The following is a 21,785-nucleotide window of genomic DNA, read 5'->3' on the forward strand; positions in this document are numbered from 1 at the left end:
ATACTTAAAAGCGCTCTTATTTTGTCTATAATTTGCCAATAGTACTCCTATTTTGAAGCCCATTGACCGGGAGTAAAAGGTTTAAGTTCGTCTGACTTGGCGATACATGCTAAGCTTTGCTGACCACTGATCATTCAATAAACTATCGTCGGTAGCGTATTGACGCTGCCATTTTTCATCTGACACAAGAAACCAAACGTAAACAGTAAAGCTTTTCAAACGGAAGGCTTTATGAGCTGTTTGCAGAATTCTTGTTTTCACACGTTGTTTATGTTTAGTAACCCATTTGCATTGAGAGGCAGTGAGCCCCCACACAAAGTCCCGTGAAACTAACTCGCGGACGCAGTCGTGCTCATCTCATGCTGGAGTTAAATCGTTTTGGAAGTTTTTCTACGCGTTGTTTGCATTTTATATTTGCTGATGTTAATGCTAATGTAGAGTATAATTTAATCTTTGAAAAGATGTCGTCAACAATTGAAAGCCGACAGACTGGACCCCATGTGCTCTTTGTCAGGAACATTCAAAAAAAGAATCCTTAAGAGATAAACGAAAGGCCAAGAATCAGACATGTTAAGAAGCGTACAAGACTCTTGTTGAGAACTTCGCGGCATTGACTGATTTAAGTGCCTTACCTTTCGGGATAAACCTTTCCCGACTAGATGATGGTTGTGGTATTGCAGAAACCCTTGCTACGCATGATGCCAAATGGCACAAAAACAGTTTTGTGCAGTGTAGTAATTCGCGTGTAGCCAGGGCTGAATCAAGGGCAAGAAAACTAAATGCTGACCTTGAACTTAGCCAAGCAACTTACACACCTGTTAAGAAAAGACTCAGAGCAAGTTTTGCTTCTCCACCCGTTGAACAGAGTACCACTAGCATATGTTTCTTTTGTGATAGCATTATCCATGATGAAGAAGTAGTTCACAGGGCAGCAACAAAATATTTAGATTCCAATGTGCATGGCAAAGGAGTTGAGGGATACAAAACTCCTCCTTCGTACAGAACGGACAGTCTCAAGGAAGGAACCAGTCTTGGTTGTGGCATCGGCACTAAACTGGAGCAGCTTTGTGTAGATTCCAACAAAAATACATTATTCGGCTTCTTCGCAACTGCTCTGGAAACAATGGTTGTTTCAGATGGGAAAACACTTCTCACAACCCATGAAGAAGAGGTTAGATCAAACCCCCCTACTGATGTTTCTCAACTTCAACCATGTACATGAAGAGGCTGTTTCACGAATGTTGCTACATTGCCTGGCACGCCTACCAGCGGGGGTACAGTATGCCAAACTTGGGCAAAGTCTTCTATCATCTCTCACACGCACCAGCAGAAGTAACAAATGATGATATGGATGAAATAGAGAGGTTCTTTGTTGTCCTGTACAGAAGAACTTCTCCTCGAGGCACGCAAGCAGCTATTTGCTCTTGGAAATCACAAAGTGGATAATATTCCACAGACAAAGGAGGCACCTCATCAACATGTGAAGAGAGCAGTCTTTCAAGCTGGTCACATCTGGGGACAGTCCCAAATTGCCAACCCAGAGATTCCTTCACTTGCATGGGTGAAAAATGAGGTCGATGGCTGGTGTCCATTTTGGACGGTGATGCCAGAGGTGTCAAAAGGGTGTCAAGAGCTGATCAGATGCATGTGTAAAAAACGGTGTGCTGGAAATTGAACATGTTTTGCGGCTAATCTACCATGCACAGAACTGTTTCTGTTCAGGACAATGCTTCCAAGAAGAACAGAGTAGGAACGGTTAAATGATAATTTAAAAAATAAATGTTTGTTTGAAGGAGTGATGGCAAACCCTAAATATAATATGACATTACCATTTTCTTTTATGGGATTCAGAACTAACAAACATCTTAAGTTTTGTCATGTTGGAATTCAAGATGGTGGCAAACCCTTTGTTCCGAACTCTACGTACTTGGATCCGGCAATTTTTAAATTCAGCGCACACAAAATTTCACACTTTCTGCCGGAAGTGAACAACTTTTTCACATATTTCCCTGATTACATGGCATGCACGCAAACATGCACACTCACATGTATGCACGCACATATGCATACACACACACATACGCACACACCCAGACACACGCACGCACACATACACAAACACACACACACACACACACACACACAGTAATTGTACTGTATGCAATGTCAAAATTGATTTTAACAGCTTTGTTAATATGGTGACACACACACACACACACACACACACACACACACACGGTAATAAGCTTAGCCCAGGGCTGATATAAACCTTGTCAGTGGAATTGCGTTGCTAGGGAACTGCTTGGGTCCAGGTTTATCCACTGATTTTCATAAACATCGCAACAGGAAGTATCCGTGGACACACTTACTGTAGAATTTTGTCAAGTGTGAAAAGGCCTATGTCACTCTTGTTACCTTCACACTATTTTGTGACCTGGTAAAGCTTCATTTATACTCCCACCGCACTTGTCGGCAAGCATCAACATCGTATTACGTAGTATAAAGTAGGCTTAACTCTTTAAGTTAAGGCTTAACTTAAAGAGTGGTTTTAAGCCTTAGAGGTAACGACATTGAGTTAATTACTCCTACAGTAGGTAAGTACTTTATGAAGAACCATGGAGCCACAGAGTTGGAAACTGTGTAATTTAGCAAATTCAGGTGGGTGGAGCTCTGGTGACGGCGGGTGAGAGACTGAGAATCGAAATGTACAGTATTACATTATGGCATTAAAGATATAGAAGCAGCTGGTGATATATTCTAACACTTGTTGTAACAGAATGTACCGTCTCCCGTGACCACCCCTAAGTCTCATATTTTGATTTAGCTGTGTTCCCGAAATCCCATTCATGCTTTCCTTAGGACCTTTGAAATACACACCAAATACTACCTACTGTTGCAGGGATGCAATCTTTTGGCACACAAACATATGCAAATTGACAGCTTCCACTAACCAACTCTATCATTAATTTGCTAACTGATTAACCATTGGTGTCATTTGGAATATTCCCCCTCAGTGCCTTTGGTTTAGTCGGAGGGATTTTATGTAGATTCAGGTGGTACTTGATTTCGAGTTGCTGAATTTGGACTAGACATTCAATCATTCTGCTTTGATCTAATTAAAATTGAACCACATCGGGCCTGTTCTTGTGTTTGTTTTCCCGGGTTTGCGCAAGCACGTTTCATTTTGTTTTCTTCTTCCGCGGGTATTCATTCACACAAGGGGGTGCGGCCGCTCTTGTGTGCTTGTGTCATTCCAGCGGACATCTCCACGGTGATCTGTGACAAGGCGGAGAAGGCCGAGGTGCTCCTGGCTAACGTGGAGCGGAAGGAGACCATGGGCCTGCGGAGAATCATCCTCATGGACGAGTTTGACTCCGCCCTCGCCGAGCACGCCGAGGGGTGTGGCATCCATGTCCAGTCCCTGAGAGAGGTGGAGGTAGGACACAAACGCGCCACTGTATTGAGGCGTACTACTGCAGTGGTTCTAAAACTTTAATTTCAAGGACCCCAGTTTAGTCCACGGATCCCCTTAACTCTGAGAGTGTATCAATGGAACCAAATGGAACCAAATGGACCCTTATGGGTCCATTTGGTTCCATGCGTTTGGTTCCATGCGTACACGCTCTGAGTTATAGACCCACAAGGGTCCATTTGGTTCCTAGATATCAATCATTTAGCTGGGACCCCTTGGAACACCCTCAAGGACCCCCTGGGGTCTCCAGACCCCACATCGAGAATCACTGTACTACAGAGATGCCTGATTTATACGCCACGGCTAGAACTGATCTGCAGGCTGACAGCGTGTCACATCGGCGTTATTAGCTTGTAGATCAGTTGATGGTGATCGAAGGCATCTCTTTCTTACACCTTCATAAAGGAAAAGAAGATAAAGGTAAAGGGGAGAATTGCATTTAAGACCAAGTATGTAGCTTATCTGTTCAGATGTCCTTGTGGTATTAGTTATGTCGGCAAAACAGAGAGTATTGAAGATCAGAGTCACTGAACATAAAAGCAATATTATAAATCTCCTATAGCCAGACATTTCAGTGCCACAGTGCATGACGTGTGTAGTTTCAAGGTATTCGTTGCTTCATTGGCTATTGCTGCTGCGGCACATTAAATGCCTTAAAAGCAGTGGTCGAAAAAGTACTCACATGTTTTACTTATGTAAAAGTATCACTGTTGCAATGTAGAAATACCAGTAGAAATACCAGTAAAAGTCCGGAATTCTAAATTTGCTTGAGTAAAAGTACAAAAGTATTGGTATCAAAATGTACTTGTGTGTAGAATATATAGAATATCCCATTTATTAAGTTTTCAAATGTATACAAATCTTTTGAAAATAGCAGATCTACAAGCTCACAATGCGTCGCATCGTTGCCTCTGAGATGTAGTGGAGTAGAAGTAAAAGTACTGAAAATTGGAAATACTCCAGTAATGTAAAAATACCTCAAAATTGTACTTAAGTACAGTACTTGAGGAAATGTACTTAGTTACTTCACACCACTGCTTAAAAGCCGGGAAGTAGGGATGTTCTTTTGGTGGAATTACCCAGGGGGCGTGGTTTCGACATAACAACTTTGTTACTGTATTGGCCCCTGTTCGATGGAGGGAAACCGGGTGGGGAGGGTGAAATTTGTTGCTGCACGCACTCCAGCAAATGTGTGGGGAGGACACATTGGCATAACAACTAAATTGGGCGATAAAGGATTAAAAAACTAGACCGGCGCCCGACTCAGGGCCATGCATGTCACGAATGCAAGTGGGGAATACATGTAGGTTTACCAGGCTAGAATACATGGTCATCATACATGTTTTGTTGACCTCCTTTCTCCTACTTCCCATACTGTACCTTCTGTTCTCACCCACTTTTTTTCTTTTAATTTGATAAAAATGCCTTCATTTTCCTCCTCCATCCCAACATTACTTCCATTCTTCTATCACATTCCTCCATATTATGGCTTTTGCGCACTTTGCCCAAACACACAGTGAGTGAATTTGTGCGTCCTCCTCAGACCCGCGGTCAGACAGATACATGTGTATCGTGTTTGTTTTTGGTTCTCGGTAACCGTTGATCCGTCCGAAGTGCCAATCGACGGGACACCCCTTGAGGTCATATGAGACACACGCCAAGTTTTAGAACGTTTGTGTTCTAAAACTTGGTGTACATGCTTTTTAAAAGCATGTACCTTTACTTTTACTTGTACTTTAAGTATTTTTCAAAGCATTTGCTTTTGAATACTTATAAGCAATTACTTATTTTACTCTACTTTACTTGTAGTGGAGTAAATTTGAGTAAAGTATATGCACTCTTACTCAAGTACTGGGTTCGGGTACTTTGTCCACCTCTGCACACACGTTGCGACGGGTTGTGAGTGTGTTTACCTAAGAATAGGGAAGGTAGGGTTCAAGTGGTTCATTCAACTCTAATGACAGCATTCAGAAAAACGTGCGTGAAAATCACTTGATCTCTCTGCTCAAGACATTCTTGAGATTCTGCCAAATCTCAGTCAAACACTACTTAATTGACTGTTTTTAGTTTTTGTCTTTTGTTTTTTAGTTTAGGGAATTTAGAGTAGTCAACTACAAAATTTCACGATTTCACGTGTGTGAAGGATAGAGTAAATGAAATTAATTGTGTCGGTGTTGTATGCTGTTTTTCCTTACAGGCCCTGGGCAAAGATCACTACAGAAAACCAATAGTAAGTGTACAACTGGATATTCATCTTTCACTGTGGGGTTTAATACAACTTTACACAACAGTACATACTGCAACAGTCCAAAAAGGAAGTCATCTTTCCGTCTGGAATGTGAGGGAATATCTGTAATATAATTTGAATCTGCATGTACAGTACAAGAAAACAAACAGGCATTTTGTCTGTTGCAGAGACATGCTGACAATTTACAGATACAGTAGGCTGTATGTCAATCTCATAAAATAACACACCCATGTTTTTTGTTCTCTTCAGCCACCTGCACCAGACGACCTGTCTATTGTCTGTTTCACCAGTGGCACCACAGGTAATGTTTACTTTATGCTACCACCATTGCTGCAGGGAACAAAAGATAGTGCACGTTAAGTGCAGGTGAATAGCTAGCCAGGCTTTTATGCCTGTTAGTACGCAGTAAAATCCTCAGTGTTAATTTTACTCTAAAAGTGTACAAAATGAAACCAAAAAGACCCTTACGAGTCCTTTTCTTTTCTTCTTACAAATGGTTACAAGTGGATAAAGGATCAACTTTACTGTGTATATAAAATCTCATGCATGCATTATAATGGTCAATGTTTACAATGAGACATTAGCTCATTCCAGAAACGACACGAAATGGATGCTTAGGTTTAGTTTTCTGCCATACTAAAACTAAGTGGTAATTTTATTAGTGGTAATGGTCTATTAATCTAATTTAAGACCAATACATGCTCCTTCCGACATCCAAACTTTTCTTCGGAAAGGGAGGTGATATAACTACAAACTGACTTCATTCAGAACTTCTGATGGGCGGGTCTCAGAACTTTTTTTCAGAACTCGCGTGCACCTCCAGATGTCCTGACTCTCTTCAACTGTGGTTCGGAAAGCCTGTCCGAACCTCGACATCAGAAGGAGCACGTATTGGCCTTTAGTCATCTTGGGGGAATCCGCAGGCACTAGATATCACAGAAGAAATTAAGATTCTGGATCACGTAACTTTTGAACCTTTTCATTTACCACACGGTGGTAAATGAACGGCTGTTTGCATAAGATAGTGCTGGTAATCAACAGCAGTACACCTGCCAAACCTCCATCCATGGAGTGAACACAGTGTGAACCCAGGCTCAGCAGGCACTACAGTATGTGTCAAGATTTCTTTAGCATACATGGAGACCAGGGGTGTAGTGGTGCGAATGTGGGCAGTACCGCTACAGCTTTTTGAGAAGTTCCACGCACACGGCACAACTATCTAATACTAAAACTTACAAAAAAATGTATGCAAAAGCATATAATCATATTGTCATGCATTCTATTATCCTACTTTTTTCAGCTTCTATAAATCAAGGCGTTCCTCATACTGTACTTGGAAAAACTACGACTAAAACAAATAAAAAACTAAACTAAAACTTGTAAATTCCTAACTAAAACTACTTATGTAATCGTAAACCTAACTAAAACTAAATTGAAATCAAACATTAAACTAAAATGAATATTTCATAATAATAACTCTGATCTGTTGAGTATGCACGTGTGAGTGCACGCAGAGTCATTAGAATAGAGCCCTCAATAAACCCCTTATGGAGACAAGCCCTCATGGTTGGCTTACAGATAAGACATTAATTCACTGACTAGAAGTGGTCAAACTATGCACAGTGTTGTGCTCGCTACACTATGAATCCCTCCAGGAAGTCATTCCGAAACTTATTCATGCTCTTTGACCTCCTCGGTTTTGCTATTTACAGAACTAATGATACAATAGACAAGCCAATAGTGATTCATTTTTCACTGCGTGAAATATAATAGTGTAATCCAACATTTTGGAACAAACTATATCAGTAACAGGCCTCTCATTCCGAAAGCCCTTCAGGCAACTGGCAGTGGTACAGCCGCCAGAGTAGGCTCATTATTCACTTAAAATACCAGTGAAGTTTGGGAGTTACATCTTGTGACACCCTGCTCACTCGCCACACTTACTATTATGCATTAAAATGCTGGACTGAATACAGTCAAGTATTTCAACTCTACGCAAGAGTTTGATATTTTCTAAAAAAAACAGTGTCTCATAGCTTAAACCACTGGTTCTCAAAATGTTGCCCGGGGACCCCCAGGAGTCCTTGAAGGGTTTTCCAGGGGGTCCCCTGCAAAATGAGGAACAGTTTATAACTTATGCCCTTATTTATCGGCTATTCGAAAATCGCCGATTTACAAGCTCACAACGTGATGCATTGTGAGGTTATAGATCTCTCTTTGAAAAATCTTGACAAATGTTGACACATCTTATTTTATAGGGATCCCCTATAAAAGGGGACACAAAATCTTTTCAAATGGGGGTGTGCAATTTCCCCTGCTTCTGCCCTATTTTATTTTTCGGCTTTTCGAAAATAACCGATTTACAAGCTCACAATAGCTCACAACGGACACGTTGTGAGCTTGTAGATCAGCATTCTTTTTTCCCCTTTTTTCTGTTAAAGCATTCTGGAGAGAATTCAAATTCTCTCACAAAATCTTTTCAAAGGGGGGCCAGTGGCAAAATTTGGGGTCCTTGACATGCAGATGTTTTAGAACCACTGGTTTAAACAGTAAACCAGGATGATGCTGTTTGTAGGAATAGGGGTCATTTATTTTAAATCCTGGATATCTGTTTTGACAGTGAAGCTCCGCCTTTAAAGGTATAATTAGCCCAGTGACTACACAGTTCAAATGAAACTCTTTTTAGAGGAAAGGATGGTGTAAACTGTAAACCATACAATAGTGTTTGGGGGATTCACTATTTCATACCCTCCCTGTGTCGTCTGGATTCCCCTGCATTTCCAGACATGAGCCAGATATTTGTGCCGGCATGCAGCGGTGGAAAGTAACTAAGTACATTTACTCAAGTACTGTACCTATTTGTACGGTATTTTTTACTTTACTGGAGTATTTCCAATTTTCAAAAATGTTACTTCTACTTCACTACATCTCAAAGGCAAATATTGTACTTTTACTCCACTATAATTATTTGAAAACTTTACTAGTTAGATTGTAGATTTTGATTATTATTACAAAACCACTTCCTCTTATCTTAGGGCAAAAACATGCAATTGACAAAGCCACAGAACCCACGCAACAAACTAATGATAAGAACTGATAAACAGTGACAGATTGCTGACAGATTGGTATAATCTAACCCAGTGGCTCTCAAATATTTTCATGTGAAGTACCCCCAAATTGATAGTATTTGGCAGCAGAAACCCCCGTTTGAAAAGGTTTTGTGTCAGCCAGTGACTCCATAAGATTTGTCAACATGTTGTCAAAAGACTTAGCAGTTATATAGTCTCTCATAGATCCATTGTTTTCGAATAGCCAAAACATAAAATAATGGCTAAGTTGTTCTAAACTGGTCCTCATCTTGCTAGGGACCCCCTGAAGGACCCCCGGGGGTCACTGAGGTCACTGAGAACCAGTGATCTAACCAGTATCACTATCTCTGCCATATTACTGCCAACTCTTTCATTTAACCCAAAGCCACAGTATCACACATATGCTCCACTGCTCTAGTGAGAAAGGCTGCCACCTACTGTTACTACTCTAGTCTAGCACACCAGCCCTGGGGTGTAACATTTATCATTCTTTTGCACTGAGTAGTACACTCCCTTTCTCTGGGTCTGGGGACTGTTCCAAGGAATAGCACACTTCATGCTCTTTGACCTCCTCGGTTTTGGTATTTACAGAACTAATGATACAATAGACAAGCCAATAGTGATTCATTTTTCACTGCGTGAAATATAATAGTGTAATCCAACATTTTGGAACAAACTATATCAGTAACAGGCCTCTCATTCCGAAAGCCCTTCAGGCAACTGGCAGTGGTACAGCCGCCAGAGTAGGCTCATTATTCACTTAAAATACCAGTGAAGTTTGGGAGTTACATCTTGTGACACCCTGCTCACTCGCCACACTTACTATTATGCATTAAAATGCTGGACTGAATACAGTCAAGTATTTCAACTCTACGCAAGAGTTTGATATTTTCTAAAAAAAACAGTGTCTCATAGCTTAAACCACTGGTTCTCAAAATGTTGCCCGGGGACCCCCAGGAGTCCTTGAAGGGTTTTCCAGGGGGTCCCCTGCAAAATGAGGAACAGTTTATCACACCAGCCCTGGGGTGTAACATGTATCATTCTTTTGCACTGAGTAGTACACTCCCTTTCTCTGGGTCTGGGGACTGTTCCAAGGAATAGCACACTTCAATGGGGGGCGGAGATCTGTGGGATGACAGAATTTCTCGTGAAGCAATTTGGTTTCTTGAGAAATGCAGCATCCTGTGGAGAGTAGCCCACTGACTGAGTGTAGTTTATTTGAATCTTTTATATTAAAATTGGCTTAAGGGAGGACCGGCACCATGACTCAGCCATAACCATATAAGGAGTTCCCAATGTCTTGCATCAGCAGCAGCACCATATTATGCATCATCAAATACAAGAAGCAAACAAAAAATACATACATTTAAAATAACATTACAAACACTCAGTCCTTTCGATGTACATTTGGGATTAAGCATATTTAATTTTAGGATTGACTGGTGCACAAAATGGTATAGCATACTGTAGGTTTACAATGTGCATTAAATTCCATTGGTAACAAGTACATGTACTCAAGTACTGTATTTAAGTACAATTTTGAGGTACTTTTACTTGACTGGAGTATATCCAATTTTCAATACTTTTACTTCTATTCCATTACATCTCAGACACAAATATTGTACTTTTATTCCACTACAATTATTTGAAAACTTTAGTTACTAGTTACTTTGTAGGCTTTGATTAATATTATTACAAAACATACATTAACCACTTCAGCCCTGTTTAAACTTTGGTTCTTTTTTTAAAAGCTTGTAGATCTGCTATTTTCAAAAGATATACATTTTAGACATATGATAACTTGTGAAAGGGGACATTTTGCATAATGAGTACTTTTATTTTTGGTACTTTAAAGACGGGGTGCCGTGATTTTCAGTGATCCCCCCCCCCCCCCCCTAAAACATAATCATCAGGTATTATGGTTATACTAGGAGGAAGATTTTTTTCAAAAAAGTGTACAGAAAGTGTTAAAATTATATTTTTATGTGGACACACCTCCAGTTCATTAAGTATACCTGGTTCTCACCTTAGCACCTCCTCCACCACCTTAGCACCACCCACCTGTCCTAGTCCCCCCTCCTCCTCATGCCCACACCTGTTGTGTTATGATAATGAGGGGGAGGGTATGTTTTTACTGTGTCACTAAAGCGCTGTTTTTCTATTGGCATTTTTGACCCTCAAGGTTTCAGCCTCCAGGAAGAAACTCAAAATAGTCAGAGAAGACATAAAACACCATAAAAACACAACCAGGGGGCTTAATGAAGTTCTATCAACCTCATAGACACATGAAAAACTGAAAAAGTGCAAAACCATGGCACCACCTCTTTAAGTATATTTTTATGCCAATACTTTTATACTTTTACTCAAGTAAATTTTGATTACAACGCTGGAGGCGAACGCAGATTGACTGTGGCTGCCATATTTCAACCACACTGTAGTAGTGCACTCTGCCGCACTCTGCCGGCTGTATACAGGCAGTGCAGCTGGTGGCATTTCAGCACGGAGTTTCGAGTCACATGGGGGCGCGAGCCAATGAGAGCGTGAACACACCCGGAAAGACCATAAATATGGGACACACACACAACGCAAGCACGATGATATAGTAAGCTCCACTTGGTCGGAGGCGCGGCTTCGCCGCGCCTCCTTCCGCGTTCGCAATCATACTTTTACTTGTAAACAGAGTGTTTCTACATTAGTAGCAGTATTGATCATTTTACTTAAGTAAAACATTTGAGTACTTTTTCCACCAATGTTAAATTCACCCATTCACACTCACTCAACAGCAGCAGAGGCAAGTATGCCAATCAATCAATCAATCAATCAATCAATCAATCAATCAATCAATCAATCAATCAATCAATCAATCAATCAATCAATCATGCAACCGATGACAAAACTTGACCCTGACGTTGAACTGCACTCTCCAAATGTTCCCTGTGGTTGCAGGGAACAGTAGGCTCCGTGCATAACTGTTAGGCAAAGGTTTCCCTGAAGGTTTCCTGTTCCTGTTGCAGGCCAGGGTCACAGAGTAGACGTTGTTGTGCCATCTTTGAGGTACAATATTGATGTGTGTGTGTGTGTGTGTGTGTATGTGCGCGTGTGCTTGTCTTCTGACAGGAAATCCAAAGGGTGTAATGCTGACACATGGGAATGTCGTGGCAGATTTCTCAGGCTTCCTAAAAGTGACAGATGTGAGTAACTGAAGTCCCGTGTCTCACGGTAGTTCATCCAAGTGGAACAAGATTACATTTTGATGTGTTTTATCTTTTGTCTTTTTTTTTTTACCTTCCACAATTTATGCATTTGGTCAAAAGCAACCACAGTCCTAACTGTCTGTCTGTCTGTCTGTCTGTCTGTCTGTCTGTCTGTCTGTCTGTCTGTCTGTCTGTCTGTCTGTCTGTCTGTCTGTCTATCTTCCTACATCTCTCTCTCTCTCTCTCTCTCTCTTTCTTTCTTTCTCCCTCTCTTTCTCTCTCTCTCTCTCTGTCTCTCTTTCTTTCTCCCTCTCTCCTGGTCCCCAACAGAAAGTAATTTTCCCCAACCAGGACGATTGCCTCATCTCCTTCCTCCCCCTGGCTCACATGTTCGAGAGACTGATCGAGGTAATGTCCTGGCTTAAACTCTTGCGTGACTTTTAGTTGTTGGAGCACAGACTGGGATAACAATCTGTGTGTAGTTTCGGTGGGTGGGTCGGTGGGCGGGTGGGTGGGTGGGTTGAGGATGTCGTGGGCCGGAGGAAGGGAGACATCAGTGAATAACTATGTGCATAAAATAAGCATCAGGACTGTGGGTACGAAGGGGCTTGAGCGCCCTCTATATTATGCACTGAAAATAAGTTTAACAATCACAACCCACAAAGAAACATCATGTAGCCTGAAGGCTATACATTGGCTGAATGCTGGATTTGACTATACACACCGGAAATAAAATAAAATAATAAGATAAGAAAAGATAAGATAAGATAAACTAAGATATACTTTTGTCCCGCAAAGCAAATTTGTGTTGGGCTCCAAGTCGTTGCAGCACACAACACACTTCTAACAACAACAACAAAAAATTGCATACATACATACATATATATACTTATGCCTAAACTCTTCTGCTTAAATCGAAGAACTCATCATTCACATGTTGAGTGTGAGTACATCCATCCATCTTCGTCTGCTTATCCAGAGTTGTGACTTGGAGTTATTGTAGCAGTTCCAACAGAGAATACCAGACTTCACTTTCACTGGCCATATTAGCCAGCTCTAACTGGGAGATCCCGAGGTGTTCCAAGGCCAGCGTGAAGATGCAATCCTCCCACCTTGTCCTTGGTCTGCCCTGTGGCAGGTCTATTCCCAGACAGACGGGTAAAACGGGTACTCTGACAAGGCCCCCGTCACTATGACTCAGACATATCTTTCGGATCGGCGGTGCGATGTACAGTAGGTTTGAGGGCCGCATAGTGGCCCGAACCTCTAGTATGACAAAATAGCTACTGTAAAATAGCCAATTGTAGATCATTTATTTTTGCCTCCTTTTTTGCAACATCTTTGATCATTTTTGAAAAATATGGCATATCATGACATGCCCCAAATAGTGATGCCAGGTGCAGAAGGTCATCTATATGCTTAGAAAAACAACTTTAATGTTCGTGTGAGTCGTTAAGCTGTCTTAAGAAATACAGTACATGCCATCTTAAGTTTCCCATTCCTGTGGTTAGCACACCCCCACACACACACACACACACACACACACACACACACACACACACACACACACACACACACACACACACACACACACACACCCCACACACACACACACACCCACACCCACACCCACCCCCACACACACACCCCCCCCACACACACACACACACACACACACACACACACACACACACACACACACACACACACACACACACACACACACACACACACACACACACACACACAGACATACACCCACGCACACCCATGCACACACATGCATGCCCCCACACACGCCCACGCATACACACACACATACACACACACACACACACACACACACACACACACACACACACACACACACACACACACACACACACACGTCACACGCACACACAAGAAAGAATACACACACGAACAGGAAGAACACATACAACCACAGAAGCTGTTGTATGTGCTGTGTTGTAAAACAAACACTTACACTGCAATATCCTGAGTGCAAATTTAACTGAGAGTGTGCAAATGGACCTGTAAGGGTCCATTTGTACACTCGCTGATATGCCCGGCATTACAGATCAGAGATACAACTCAGTGATAATTTTTAGTGATAATTTTGCAGACATAATAAAAGAAAACAATTTATGTTTGCGTATGTGTGTGTGCGCATTTTATGTGTGTGTGTGTGTGTGTGTGTCTCTAGACATCCAATCAGGTTGGACCAGACAGTTTTGTTTGCAACTCGATTTGTTGACTTGAGATTGAGGAAACCACCTATCCTCCCTGGAGACACAAGCTCAGCATAAAGTTCACATCAGATCATGCGATGCCACCACACACACACGCACACGCGCGCGCACGCACGCACGGGCGCACACACATGGGGGATGGGGATGGGAGGGGTGGAGTTGGCGTCTACTGTGTTGTTCAGACCTTATACAAGGTAATATCATATGGACATTCCTTTTGTCGCTCGCTCATGCACCCGTTCACCCCGGAGAGGGTGAACGGGTGCATGTCCTCACATGCCCTCACTCACAAACAGGAAGCATTTGCACGCTGCGGGGGGAGGGGGGTGGGTGGAGTTACACCGTAGCTGTCTGTCTGTCTGTCTGTGTTGTTCCTGTAATCAACAGCTACTACAGCTGGGCGGTGAGACAAACCACTTTTCAACCTGGCGTTTTACGTTTGTTTTCATCACAGGGTTGACTGACGTTTTTTCAGCCGTCTTCCTCTTCACTCTGATTGTTTTATTAATTATTATAATTGTATCCACATTTAGCAGTTAGCTCTGCTTACAACTAGTAGTATGATGTGCATGTTATGACATGCATGTCACGCTGCAGTATCCAAACGTAGAACGCTGCTGATGTGTGCCTACTGTTTTGACTCCAGGCCCCCATGTGTATAGTCCCTGTCACTGTTGACCCATGCTGTTATTCTTGTGGAGGGTGTAGACAACTACATGTCTCCTCCTCCAACACAAATGGAGTCACAATCTGCTTCTTTTCTTCAACTTCCAACTTCAAATTCAAGTTTATTATCACACGTTTGGTATGACCACTAGTGGTTGAGAAGTGGTACTGCCTGAAGGTCTAAATTCAAGATCTCCGGCAGGCATACTCTATTGGCTTAGTGGTAGAAATGGCAGCGCTTGTGTGAGGTACCCGGGTTTGAATCCTCAGTAGGGCATGAAAGTTGCGGAGTGCTGCTTTAAGTGGTTAAACAATGTACAGTAGGCATTTAGACAATTTAAGCATTTAGCAGACTTAATCCAGAGCAATTTATAGTAAGCAAGGTAAACACTAGGTAATACATCAAATAGGCTATAGTATTCAACTCTTTCACTGATTTCATTGTGTTATGTACAGAGCATAACACCAAGTCAAGTTTAGGGGGCTGGTTTACCCATTGCAAACAACACTAAAGATGTACCCATGGACCTGGAAGCGTGCTTTGATACCGGATGTGTTGTGTTCTTCTACAGTCTGTTGTGTACTGCCATGGAGGGCGCATTGGTTTCTATCAGGGTGACATCCGTCTCCTCTCAGACGACATGAAAGCCCTGCGGCCTACCATCTTCCCCGTGGTTCCACGACTGCTCAACCGCATGTATGACAAGGTGGGTGGAGCAGACAGAAGAGAGTATTTTCCTGAAATCTAATTACTATTACGGTTGGTTCGGTTCTAACCGGGGCCATGTATTACACGTCTTTCCATCAGCTTGCTGTCTTTCTAAAGTCATCTATCTAATAAATGGTGGCAAGATGAAAATAAATTCCCCAGTCAATTGATAAACTGACCGAGAGCAAGTCACATTCTACTCTATTTATTTTTACCTACTATTGACTAGTTTGTCCTGTACCTTCTGGTGTATGTGTTAGCTCTTTTTTCTTTTTGCCAGACCAAATGAACCTTTTCCTGGTACCCAGACTAGCCCCCGAAACTTGCCCTGTCTGTCACTGAAGCAAGACAGAAAATGTTAAATCACACAAGAAAGATAAATCTGAAGTCACTATACTATATGCATACTTGTGTACACAATTAATGTTTGCATAATCTGCTGTTTTTAAACACGTACTACAATTCAATACAGCAATTGAGCAACCGGAATAGGGCGATTTGCGTCATATAGTATTTACTGAACGATAAAAGAGGAAACAAAACAGTGGTGAGAATCCTCAGCCATTTGTTTATTACGAGCGTTTCATCCCACCGTTGATCAATGTGACACAAACTTATTGACAGCACCAAATGAAAATAAATCATATTCCTTATAATGTAGGAGGAAGGGCTCTAATAGGATAGTAGGTCATATAATTCCATGGATGACCAAACTTTTATTGACAAGACCGTCTTGATTTAAGCGCTATTTCATACCAAACCCTTTCCCCCGCCTCTCCTGCAAGTGAAGCTTGTAGCAGTCTGGGAGCAGTACCCATTAATTTATTTGATGTTTTCTCCACAGATCTTCAGCCAAGCTAACAGCCCGTGGAAGCGCTGGCTCCTCAACTTTGCGGCCAAAAGGAAAGGTGCTGAGCTCAGCGCCGGGGTCATTCGCAGTGACAGCATGTGGGATAAAATCTTCTTCAGCAAGATACAGGTACACTACACACCTTGTCTTCCTGCTTCTGTCCATCACAGAATAGGACGTCCCAGGCAGCCCACATGTGACTGTGAAGGCTCATGTCATTACATTAGTTATGAATGACTCGTTATCTGCATTTGACCCATCCCACTATTAGGAGCAGCGGGCTGCCCCTTAGGGTTGTTTGGGGAGCAGTTGGCATGGGGTCTTACTCAAGAACACAGGGACGGAACCGGGGACCCTCTGGTTCCCAGACAGCCATTCTACCGCCTGAGCCACTGCGACCCCCTTTTTTTAATTGCTAATTGTTACAGCACCAGTTACACTGTTGGCACATACTTCAATTCCTGTACATTCATTGTTCCTCACTATTCTGATTCTGATTCAGTTCTATACAATTCCCATCCTTTACCCCTTGGATTGATTGCAGCAAAAGTGGGTGAGGCGTTAGGTGTAATTCAGACCGCTGCGATTTTCCTCTGCAACGTTCTTATGCATAAATTATGCTAGGTCGTACGATGTTGTCGTGTGCCAAAATATCTGCTATTTTTGGTGCACAACACTGCCGTGGTTCTCAAACTGTTTTATATAAAGGACCACCAAAATTATATGTATTCGGTCGCGGACCCCCTTCTGAAAGTATTTTGTTCCAGGGACCACCCGAAGCAAAGATTTGAGTAAAAATATTTGAGTAAAAAAAAAAATCAAAATAAAACCAAAGTCAAAATAATGGTTATAGCTAAAATTGAAAATGATACAGATGCGTTCCCGGGCTTAATGGGTTAACGTGGTTTTGTCATGTGCTGAATATTTGGTCTGAACCAGGCGTTAGGATGACATTGGTATTTCTGTTTGCAGGCCAGCCTGGGAGGCAGGCTGAGGATGATTGTAACAGGAGCAGCTCCTACTTCGCCCACTGTCCTGGGCTTCCTGCGAGCAGCTCTGGGATGTCAGGTCAGGCTAAAATGCACAGCAGGCATGTGTTGTTGACACACAGCTACAAGTGAATACACCCGCACACAAACACACAGCATGGGCATCCAAGGAATTCAACAACAGTGCGCGAGTGCACACACACACACACACACACACACACACACACACACACACACACACACACACACACACACACACACACACACACACACACACACACACACACACACACACACACACATACATACTTTTGAGGACATCAACTTTTTAGGATAGCAATTTTATAAATGCCTTTGCCAATTTTAACCCTAACCGTAAAGCCTGAGTTATACTTAGTTGTGTGTAAAAAAAAAGCTTTTAGGTCTGCTATTTTTGGTGCGCAACTACGTATAAATCAGTCATAACTCCAGCCCTAGACCCCTAAAACTCACCTCTAATTGCCTAATCCTAAACCTGATTCCAACCTCAATCTTTTCCTAATTGTAAACCTAAATCTCGTGAGGACCAGGAAAATGGTGCTCACAAAGTCTATTTCTCAAATTCTACTATACGGAGGACATTTGGCCCTCACAACAATCCAAGTACACATACAGTACACACAGTACACGAGCGCGCACGCACACGCACACGCACACGCACACACACACACACACACACACACACACACACACACACACACACACACACACACACACACACACAGTATGACACACTAGCACTGACTTTCCACTGTGTACAGTACACGAGCACAGCCACACACACACACACACACACACACACACACACACACACACACACACACACACACACACACACACACACACACACACACACACACACACACACACACACACACACACACACACACAGTATGACACACTAGCACTAACTTTCCAGTGTGTTTGCAGGTATATGAGGCGTATGGTCAGACAGAATGTACAGCAGGCTGCACTTTCACCACCCCTGGAGACTGTACCACAGGTGAGACATCATCTACCATGTGGAGGGCTGTAAATATGCACTGTTAAAAAGTTATCATCTGTCTGGTCAATCTAGTGACCCCAGCTCTGAATTGAGTGTACACTGTACAGTGTACTCGACATGTGAATTTAACAGTAGACATTTAATGATTTATTGTAAATCGATTAAAATCAATTCAAACTGGTGACAATTCAAATCGATTTAATAAAAAATGCATCGTGATGCAAACAGCAGATTTTTTTAAAGAAAATACAGGATCTTTGTAAGAGAATTGATTAAAAAAAGAGTTTTCAGTCTTTTGCTACTGTATTGAAAAGAGGATAAGAGAAAACACAGTATAGGGCTGGCAAGGCTGGTGTCACTCCGCGGCTGCGGCTAGTCCCGCCCCCGGTCGGTTGGGTCGACATCTCCCTTCACTCGGAGGTTCGCTAATAGTAGCCTGCTAGTTGGTGCTCTTTCAGCAATGTTTCGCCAAAATGGGAATGAATTGTTGTATATAAACTGTTCCACGGCTTCTCACCATCGACGAGTTGAGAATAAAGGGGCTAAAATGGACAACGGACTAACTTTTCACCGCATTCCCAAATGGAAGGACGTAACAAAGAGACAATGCATGGCTTGGTTGTCTGACAGCCCAGATGACAGATAAAGACGTGGAAGAAACACGCAAGATAGCACACCTCAGGATCCATGTAGAGAGAGTTATAGGCACTATACGCAACAAGTACCATATATTAAATGGTAGGGTACCCATCACTCTGATGCATACACCTAGCCTGGTTCCAAACAGGCTGATATTCAGGCTAGCATAAACCAGGAGTGGGCGAGGACATGACAATCCTTGACAAAGTTGTCTGAGCGTGCTGTGATCTGACTAACTTGTGCACCAGTGTGGTTCTGAAACTATTTTTAATAGTACCCTTCTGCATTGTAAAAGCAGACATGAGGTTATGCTCTGTAGATACATTATCTGTTCCCTTTTTATGTACATAGTAACCTGTACATATTTTCAAATAAAATACATAGTCTTTCTACATAAAATGATTATATGCAAATAGAACCGCATTCTTTCACATGGCTAAAATGCATAGGCCATTATATCATTATGCAGTGCTTTCATTCAATGCAAATATAACCGAATCCTGATGATGATGGCTCAGGTCACCAGTTGCCTCATTGTTAATGATCACATTATAATATGGATGGGCAGAGACCATTTTACTTTGAGCCTGTTCAGGTTCCTTTTTTATACACATAGTAACCTGTAAATGTACCTTGTTTTCAAATAAAGACACCTTCATGTGACGTTGACTTACAGTGGTTACTTTGTAGATTTTGATTATTATTACAAAACATACAGTAACCACTTCAGCCCATACATTTCGGCCATTTGAAAATAGCCGATCTACAAGCATTGTGAGCTTGTAAATCTGCTATTTTCAAATTATTATACATTTTATACATTTGAAAGTTTGTTTTTGCAGTTGGCTTTTAACATTGTTGATGTAATTCATTGGATGTGCCGCTGTGTGTACAAGCTATATAGTAGTGTACCCTGTTGGATGGGTCTATAGACTGGTAGTGACCCAACCAACATGGTGAATCTTGGCCACGCCCCCCAAATCACTCCCCCACCCAAGCGAACTTTGCCAGCCCTTATTGTAAAAAAAAAAAAAAAATGTGTAAGAGGAAAAAAAAATTCTGGAAAATTATTTAGTGTTAAAAAAATCTTGAAAATTTGTAGCGTGGACCTAGTATCATGATTCGAATCGTATTGTGAGTTGAGTGAATCGTTACATGCCTATTTAACAGCATTTAAATGTTCCTTCGGGACAATATTATGCTTGTTTGTTGTTTGGTGCTTAATTATAAGCTCGCTCAGTTAGTCTTTAATTATATCTTTAAATAACAGAAGTAACCCTCGGGCTTAGGTTTCAGAGCTAGTCTCACAGTACTAGTATCTTCTGCGTGGTATCCGAGCAAACTTGATACAGTATGTTGTTGTTGTTGTTTCTGTTTTCTGTTCATGACATTATTAAACTCGTTAGTAATGCCTTGCTGCCCGGGCGGCTGGCGTAGCGGTCCAGGCACCTAGGCTGCTGCTAATGCCGCCTGACAGCATGTCGCGGTTTCGAATCCCGATCTAGACGACCTTTGCTGCATGCCACTCCCCATCTCTCTCTCCCCATTTCCTGTCAGCCTACTGTATACTATCAAATAAAGGCAGAAAAAGCTAAATAAAATCAGCAAAGTAATGCTTCGCTACATCGCCCAATTTCCTCTTTTTGATTTCATGTCTAAATCCCACCCAGAAAAGGACTTGATTGACCAAAAAAAAAGGAAGAAAGAAATGTTGTCTTGTCACGCACATGTTTCACAAGCCCCCAATGGGTGATTTTTCAGATAAGCAATAATACAAATCAACATAGGTTGTGGGGCAGTTGTGTTCATTGTGGGCCAGCTGTGATCACTGTGTGGACTGGCACACTTTCAAACTACAGTTCACGAACGTGACTGTGTACCGCATTATGTGTCAATCCGTCTCAGTGCAAGTGGTCACACAGTCAACTCTCCTACCCTGGCCTGCATGGGTACTATTGTCTCATACCTACACTATCTGATGCACTTCCTGCTCATCAGCTATTTACTGTAGTGTAGATAGACGCTAGGTGTGCTTTTAAGATAAACGTTAGGTATGGTATCTAGATCGATGGTACTGTAGGTGTGTTATAGTAAGACAAATGGTACGTATGCTATTTGGATTGATGCTACATGAGCTGTCGAGATAAATCCTAGGTATGCTATTTAGATCGATGCTAGGTGTGTTGTCTACAAATTTGGATGCAAATCCATGTTCTGCTATTGCTCTAATATTCGTTGAACGCTTACCCTGTTACTGTTTGACAAGATGTTCATGGCATTACCTTGCACTTTGCAAGTCGCTCTGGTTAAGAGCACGTGTTGCTAACCCCCCAATGTGGTCACCAGGTCAGCTGGTATTTGTCATAATTCACAGACACTGTCATGCTGGACTCTTGGCGATAGGTCCACATACAGTACATGCACACAGGCACACATGCACGCCCGCATGTACGGGTGTGCACACACACGCACACGCACACGCACGCGCACACACACACACACACACACACACACACACACACACACACACACACACACACACACACACACACACACACACACACACACACACACACACACACACACACACACACACACACACACACACACACACACACACACAAAGGGGAAG

The 21,785-nt window shown here is 42.2% G+C and overlaps 1 protein-coding gene across 3 annotated transcripts in view; it reads left to right on the forward strand.

Annotated features, from left to right (window-relative positions):
• Positions 1–21,785, forward strand: part of acsl6 (acyl-CoA synthetase long chain family member 6) — a 66,893-nt gene that overhangs the window by 33,011 nt on the left and 12,097 nt on the right. For all 3 annotated transcript variants that reach the window (XM_080436573.1, XM_080436574.1, XM_080436575.1), the window contains 9 exons: positions 3,258–3,436; positions 5,670–5,702; positions 5,970–6,021; positions 11,927–12,000; positions 12,334–12,411; positions 15,494–15,628; positions 16,475–16,609; positions 17,453–17,548; positions 18,439–18,511. In XM_080436573.1, the coding sequence (XP_080292699.1) occupies positions 3,258–3,436; positions 5,670–5,702; positions 5,970–6,021; positions 11,927–12,000; positions 12,334–12,411; positions 15,494–15,628; positions 16,475–16,609; positions 17,453–17,548; positions 18,439–18,511 (855 nt within the window). The remainder of the gene's footprint in view (positions 1–3,257; positions 3,437–5,669; positions 5,703–5,969; positions 6,022–11,926; positions 12,001–12,333; positions 12,412–15,493; positions 15,629–16,474; positions 16,610–17,452; positions 17,549–18,438; positions 18,512–21,785) is intronic.

Source organism: Gymnoscopelus braueri (genome assembly GCF_963280865.1).
Source record: "Gymnoscopelus braueri genome assembly, chromosome: 8".
Lineage (NCBI taxonomy): Eukaryota > Metazoa > Chordata > Actinopteri > Myctophiformes > Myctophidae > Gymnoscopelus > Gymnoscopelus braueri.